Source organism: Colias eurytheme, chromosome 5, assembly GCF_061535395.1.
Source record: "Colias eurytheme isolate Ceu_HAF_F1 chromosome 5, ilColEury1 Martin Lab GWU primary, whole genome shotgun sequence".
NCBI lineage: Eukaryota > Metazoa > Arthropoda > Insecta > Lepidoptera > Pieridae > Colias > Colias eurytheme.
Window position 1 is genome coordinate 10,566,150 of NC_142984.1, and position 7,983 is coordinate 10,574,132.

The 7,983-nt window shown below is 30.7% G+C and overlaps 1 protein-coding gene across 1 annotated transcript; it reads left to right on the forward strand.

Moving 5' to 3' along the window:
- Positions 1-3,131: 3,131 nt before the first annotated feature.
- On the forward strand, positions 3,132-4,144 carry LOC149908645 (uncharacterized). Its single transcript, XM_090102158.1, has 2 exons — positions 3,132-3,195; positions 3,660-4,144. The coding sequence occupies exons 1-2, from the start codon at positions 3,132-3,134 to the stop codon at positions 4,142-4,144; spliced, it is 549 nt and encodes a 182-aa protein (XP_089958284.1).
- Positions 4,145-7,983: the final 3,839 nt, after the last annotated feature.

A 7,983-nucleotide genomic window follows, 5' to 3' on the forward strand; every position in this document is an offset into this window, starting at 1 on the left:
GCTTGGTTGGTAGTGGCCCTGCCTTCAAAGCCAGAGGTCGTGTGTTCGATTCCCACCCGGGGCAAATATTTGTATGATGAACATAGATGTTTGCTCTGTGTCTGGGTGTTAATTATCTATATAAGTATTTATTTAAAATTATATATATGTATGTTTATCAGCCATCTGGTTTCCATAACACAAGCGAAAGCTTAGTATGGGATCAGATCGTGCCGTGTGTGAAAATTGTCCTGAAATATTTTTTTACTTAAAAAGGTTCATACATTATTAAAAAGATTATTCATAAAGATTATGTTTGTTATTACTGAATTCTAAAGAAGGATTTATTAATAATTCCCGGAATCTTGGTGTTTAGCTTGTTGACATTAGAGCGTCAAGGTTTTATGTATCGTTTATAAAATAAACAGATAAAAGTGTTTGTGAGGACATCAGGTTAAAAAATAAATAATATAAAAAACATATTTGTGTTGCAGTACCTACTTTTAAAATTTTAATACCTAAAATGTTTATTTACTATTATAATATAAATTAATTTGCTTCTGAATTTGAATTGTATTTGCTCTTTATGAATCGAACGAAATCTATACTATAATCTATACTAATATTATAAAGCTGAAGAGTTTGTTTGTTTGTTCGTTTGAACGCGCTAATCTCAGGAACTACTGATCCGATTTGAAAAATTATTTCGGTGTTAGCCCATTTATCGATGCAGGCTATAGGCATATATCTTGCTAAGACCAACAGGAGCGGAGTACTGCGGGTAAAACCGCAGGGTGCAGCTAGTGACAAATAATAATGATGCAACGTTTACGATTATTAAATAATAAAAAGTAGTAGGTATGTGATAAAAATCAATACGCAACAATTTTGAACGATTGCAATTTCGCTAGTACAAAACATATTCTAATCACATAAAATAATATCATATAGGTTTGTGGTTTCAATGTGGTATTTATATACTTCAAATAGCCATAATTAATACATCTATTACAGTATTAAAATATTATGTAAACCAATTTAACAATACATTTGATCATTATTTAGATATTAAGTTATTATAATATATTAAAATTTAGGCATTGGATAATCAATTTTATTTCAAAATCGATTAATCGATTTGTAATTTAAGTACCTATGATGTATTGAAACTGTAAATAATTGATTTTATGGAAACTTGCAAAATTACAAGACTATAGTCATAAACTATGGACACTCTTCAACTACAAAAAAAACACACACAAAAAATATTCAACAATAACCATATTAAACAACTGTTGATAAACTTATCTATACAAATATAATAAAGATGAAGAGTTATTTGGTTTGATAAATAATCCATATAATATGAGACAGGCTATATGCAAACATCTTTGCAGGACAGTAGAAGACGAAATATTATGGCCATGTTTAGCAGGTAAGACAAATAGCAGAGCTATGAGGGTAAAACCGTGGGACGTAGCTAGTTTCACATAAAATTCAAAATAATAAGACTAACAAATAAACGACAATTCAGAAGAATAAATATTGAATTAACAAACTCCTAAACAACATACACGAGTACACAATTAAATCGACAGAGCTTAATGAAAATTCGATTCAACTTTTAATTAACGACGTCACAGCTAATGAGTGGACAGATTCGGGGCTGTTTAATCTCCAATTAATTCCTTTAATTATCTTCACACCTGATTTTGACAGCGATTTTTACTTGAACTATGAGTCTAAAACTATATTATACTAGCGGTCCGCCCCGGCTTCGCCCATGGTACATGTTTACGTTTTCTCTACATTAGAACCATCCTCGTACGTCCAGGAATATAATAAAAAAAGAATTATCGAAATCGGTTCAGCCGTTCTCGAGTTATGCGCTTACCAACACATTTTGCGATTCATTTTTATATATAACTAGCGGTCCGCCCCGGCTTCGCCCGTGGTACATGTTTACGTTTTCTCTACATAAAAACCATCCTCGTACTTCAAGGAATATAATAAAAAAAGAATTATCGAAATCGGTTCAGCCGTTCTCGAGTTATGCGCTTACCAACACATTTTGCGATTCATTTTTATATATAAGAAGAAGATGAAACCAGCTTATAATACCTATACATAGTAAAATATAGTTCGAACTAAAATTGGTAAGATAATATTACATTCATTATTATTTTTATGAGCAGTACATTGTAATGTTACTAGCTGTCAGGATGTTTACTTTCATTGTATCTTCAAGTAATTGCACTAAGTTTTAAAAATTTGTTAAAGTAGTTTATACGTTACTACACAAAACATTTAGGGATAATTTCAATATTCGCTAATGACAGTCCTATCTTATCAGTATTTTTAATAGGTAACTAATAGCTTTTTTTTCTCAAAAAATAATCCGTATTATTTAGTTTTAAATCTCTTGTCTTTTTTTATTTTTCTTGACAATATCAAAACAGAAATGTTACTAACCAATGTTCTAAGAAACAACGGAGATTAACAATAATTCGTAGCCCATTTTTTAAATCACATCCGTCATTCATTAGAATGAAAATACAAAATCATTTCGGTTTTGTTTTATTTTTATTTGACCAAGAACAATGTTGATTTTCACAGATACAAAATGTAGAACACCTGCCACCTGACCAGTATTTGGGATGAACGGACCATTATCACGATATTAACCCGTACCTGCGATCACGGAAAATACAACATTATTTTTTCATTAAAGCACATTTTTACAACCATGAATAGAAATGCTACAAAAAATAAGTTACTATTCTATTCCTAAGATCTTTTAATTCATTCATTTTTTAATGAAATAACATTATAAAAGTATTTTGATAATTTATTTTGTACGTACTTACACATCGAAGCCTTGCAAGAGCAAAATATTTGCGCATATAGTTGATTTCTCCAATTTAATATAAACGTCAAAAATACAAAAAATACTAGCAAACATTCAACGAAAAAAAAGAACAATTTGGAATAGCGTATGCAAATATCGCCCGGCCTACCGTTGGCGGGTTGATTTCAGTTCAACGAACAAACGACATTGTTTATGCTTTTTATTCGTTTTTCCACATACCAGCCGATATAAGCCACCTGGCTTCAGAATCAATACTAGATGACAGATCGCACTCAATCTAATAATGTTTACGAGAATTCTTTTTGCGACAATTTTTGTGTGTGTTTTCGCGCAAGATTATTATGAAGGTAAGTTTTTTACTTCATTTTGCATTGTTGTTTTAAGGTATATTCTGTATGAGTAAGATATATCTTCGATGCTTTAAAATTAATTCATCGTAATTAGGTATTTATAATAATAATAAAGTGTAACTTATATAATTATATTCATACATTGTAATGTAGAGCACTTAACGTAGAAGAATTATATTGTTAGCATAAAAAATAAGTTTTTTTTTTTACAAGGATAAAATTACAAGCAAACGATCAAGTTACAAAATTTAATACAAAACAACACTTTAAAGCCCATTAACATACAAACGTTCGCGATCTAATATAATTCTCTCAAAAGATTATTCAAGAGACCTTAAAACCTCTTCAGTACCGTCTTTGTCTGACGCAGAAAATCATTAAAGAAATACACAGCAGATAAGATCCAAAGTGTGTAATTAAGATAAGAAAAATGCGTTCAAATACCCTCATTCCTGTTTCAGAGCGGCATAAATATCAATACCGGACGCAAATGGAGTACCTTAACGAAATACCGAGCAAATTCGAGGTCAAAGGGAACAACGCAATCACTGAATTCAATAAATACTTGACGAGCATCCAAGAGTTGGCGAAACGCGACAATTTGACGATCATCTACAAGGTAAAAGTCGAAATAGTGAACCCGAAAATGAAACGATCAAAGAAGAAGCAATCGAAGAAAACAATATCGAAGAAATACAATGTACCTTTGAAGAAGCAGAACATGAAATTATCGAACTTCGAGATGATTTTGCGTAAACGCATGAACGAGATAGAACAACAACAACAACGGGCGGAGAATTATCTATCAACAACTGAGAAACAGAGGATTCTGTTGACAACAAAGCCGCCTTCGTTAGGAAAATATAAGCCTATAATTAGGAGTGTCCGGACTAATTACACGAAAATCGTTAGGCCTGTGAGGAACAAAGTGATAACATTGAGTTAGTTTAAATTTTAAGGTGATTTTGTAAATAAATTGTTTTGTATGGAAATTTCTATTGTTTGGGATTATTTGCTATATTGTAGTTGTACCGTACATAATATTTGAAATATACTAGAGTATTATTTTTTAAGTAAGAAGTAAATAGGGTTAAACATTCATTTCTATAATATCAATTATAGGACGACGCGGTTGGCGCAGTGGTAAAGTAACTGCCTACTGAGCCGACGGTCCCGGGTTCGATCCCCGGTCAGGGCAAATATTTGTGTGATGAACTCAATTATTTGTTCTTGGGTCTGGGTGTTATTATCTATATAAGTATTTATTAAATATTATATTTATCGTCGCCTAGTACCCACAACACAAGCCTTAATTGAGCTTACTGTGGGACTAGGTCGATTTGTGTAATAATGTCCTATAATATTTATTTATTTATTTATTATTATTTATTTATCAATCTTTAACATTTACTTCCAATTAATATTCCCCATTTCGCCAAACATGCTATATATCCTATCATATTTTTTATTTATTTGATGTTATGATAAAATAAATAAATAAATAAATAAATAAATATTAACTCTAAAAACATCTCCCATTTCAAATGTCCGCAAATTTTCGGAAAAAAAATTCCGCACAGCCACAATTCGCCAAATTAAAATTCCTAACAGCAGTTGATACTCCGCAAAATAAATCTCAAAAAGCATTTTACGCTTTAAAATGCTCATCACAAACGAACACTAACTCATTTTTTGCTTAAACTGTATTCATTTTGAAACGTGGTCAAATTTGGACAACTCGCAATATACGCCAGAAGACCAGTTTTAATTTTAGTTTTGTCTTAAAAAACGACAGTTTGAATATTCAAGTACTTAGGATGTTTCGTAGCTCTAAACTGTGCGGAGTATAAAAAATATATGAAACATAGAGCAATGAAGTATAATTTCCAGTTGTTTGAACGTTTGGCAATTTAATAAAGTTTTAACTTAACGACTGAATTCATAATAACACAAACATCAAGACACAAAATATCATCTCTAAATGTAGACGTATAACTAGGTACATAATTATACACTCAAAATTATGTCTCTAAATGATTAAGAATTTTACTTATACCCTACGGCCTAATTAATACATTCTCTAGCGTATTCTTTGACACTAAAGAATATTACGCCAAAAAATTCATACTACATATTCCTTACTTGCCATTTCTATTCCGGTCACAATCTGCAGCGCACCACGATGCAACACCCTGGGGTAAACAGTGCGAAATTAAATAAACGCCTCCTAGGGATCCGTAGTCAACGTGAAAATAAGGCTAGAGGTGTTTTAAATGAACGAGTTTGCGACATACATCTAGATTAACAAATTTTTAGAAGAATAGTTAGTGTTTTGGGTTTGGCCACAGTATTACTATAGGAAATATTGTAATACTGTGATTTGGCCTTATATTAATTACTAGCTGCTCCGCGCGGTTTCACGTTTTCACTATAACCTTCCTCGATAAATGGGCTATCTAAAACCGAAAGATTTTTTTCAATTCGAACCAGTAGTTTCCGAGATTAGCGCGTTAAAAAAAACAAACTCTTCAGCTTTATAATATTAGTATAGATATGTGTTGTTACTAAAAGTAAATAAATTTTTATAAGAATAGTTGAGTGTTTCGATTTTGGCTATTGGTCGACTATGTTACGTATAGTATTATCGTGAATATATTATCTGAGATGATACTAAAAGTTGTTCATTGTTTTATCCTGCAAAAGATTCATGTATTTCCATAGTTTTATTAATATACAAAGTAAAAATTATGTAAGAAATGATTATAAGGTTGTGCAATATTATGGCAGAAAATTCGGGAAGTTTTCACAATACGTCCTCATATTTCTTATTTGTTCTAGATACGGAATCCTACCACATTCTATTCTTAACATTTTTCGAATCAACATGAGCCTTCTTTGGTATGATTAACCCCATCTGTAAAGGGTTCTTTTGAAGCTGATTTTCAATTCACACGTTCAAAAATGCTATATTCAACTATGTTCAAGTAGAACATTTTATAAGCCAAGGTCGCACGTGCTTTTGCGTTGAATTAAATGCTAAAAATAGCTTTCTAACAAGATATAGAGCTGGCTAATTTAAGCTTATTCTATGACATTAGATACCTCGATAGATTATCTCCTTATTAAATTGGAATGTTCAGAAGTTTGTGGCATAAATGCTAATGAGATTATAATAATTATAATACAATTTCTTGACGACATGCAAATTAGATCGCAGCTCTAGTTTTATTTATTTATTGTAGAATACGGCAGCAAATCAAAACAAGAAATAAATATCTCCTACACTACTCTTTTTATATTTTCCTTAAACCTTTTTTAGAACCATCTCGAAGCTCTCGACTTTCCAACGAACTGCAATCGTCAATTTATTTTACATTTATAAAATAATCTACTATGTATAAAATATTATGACGTTTGGTTTTGCATCACAGGAGCATACATACCCTGACACAAATATAATTATTCAATGTAAACATTATAATTACAGTTTATTAAAGGATTGACAAACAAGGAAATTAGATTTCATCCAAAGATTATAGGTACCTAGTATATTTTTTATTTTAATATCTAACGCCATTTATCTTTTCACCTCCACCACATAAAAGAAGTTTTATGCGGACGAAGTAGTTAATAAATAGTGAACTATATCGTAATATATAGCCTTGAATAGCATATACCCTAGAGGATAATGTAGTGTCGTGGTAGGAAGGTCATGTGAGGTCATTAAGGCTTCTGTCCGAGGAAAGATATAATATCCATTACTATTTATCTTTTTTAAATGATTCGCTTATTATGTGACTATCTGTGTCCCGCGATTTCACCCGCACTACTCCGCTCCTGTAGGTCTTAGCGTGATGGGCTATCTAACACCGAAATAATTTTTCAAATCGGACCAGTAGTTGCCGAGATTAGCGCGTTCAAACAAACTCTTCAGCTTTATAATATTAAGTATAAATAAGAGCATATTTTAATAGTTATTTAATTTGTGTCGTAGCGGTTTACTCACACCATCATCAGCCCATATATTATGTTCCCACTGCTGGGACACGAGCCTATGAGGGACTTTCTCACATAATATGAATGAAGTACCTATTAATAATTATTCGGATACCTACTTGTGTTGACGACGATAGATATTTCAAATTATTTCATATCATAATATTTAATATCATTGAAAAATTATTGAAATTAGTTCAGTGTAGCTTAAATTATTTATTTATGAAATTAATTGTCATAAATATCATGATGATGTTTATTTTTAATTCGTCACCTTGGTATTTATTAATAACATTAATAATGATCTGTCTGAATATTCCATGAATGTATAAATTATTTTACTTTTTAATTTTATTGAAAATATATACCTACTTATATCGCCATTAAAACTATAAAGAAATGAGGTAAAATGTTTTTTTATGTAATTAAGGTTAATAGAAAATTGAAAGCTGTAGTATGATTATTTTTAAATGCCTGACAAAGCATATACCATTCAAAAATTATTCATATTACAGAAATAAATAATCAACAAGGTTAATTACCAACGCTATTCATACGACAGTAGATAAATATTTTTTAAATTGTTATTTGAGATACTTTATTAAAAACATATATTTTGACATTAACAACATTTCAATTAAGTATCTACTAATAATATTTATTTACAACCTAATATAATCAAGCAATATCCAATTCCGATACCAACTCCTTAAAGCAATTCTATTTCAATGGACAGAAGCCTTAAGTACATCTTACGAGATCTTAATGAAGATAATATAGCTAACCCAG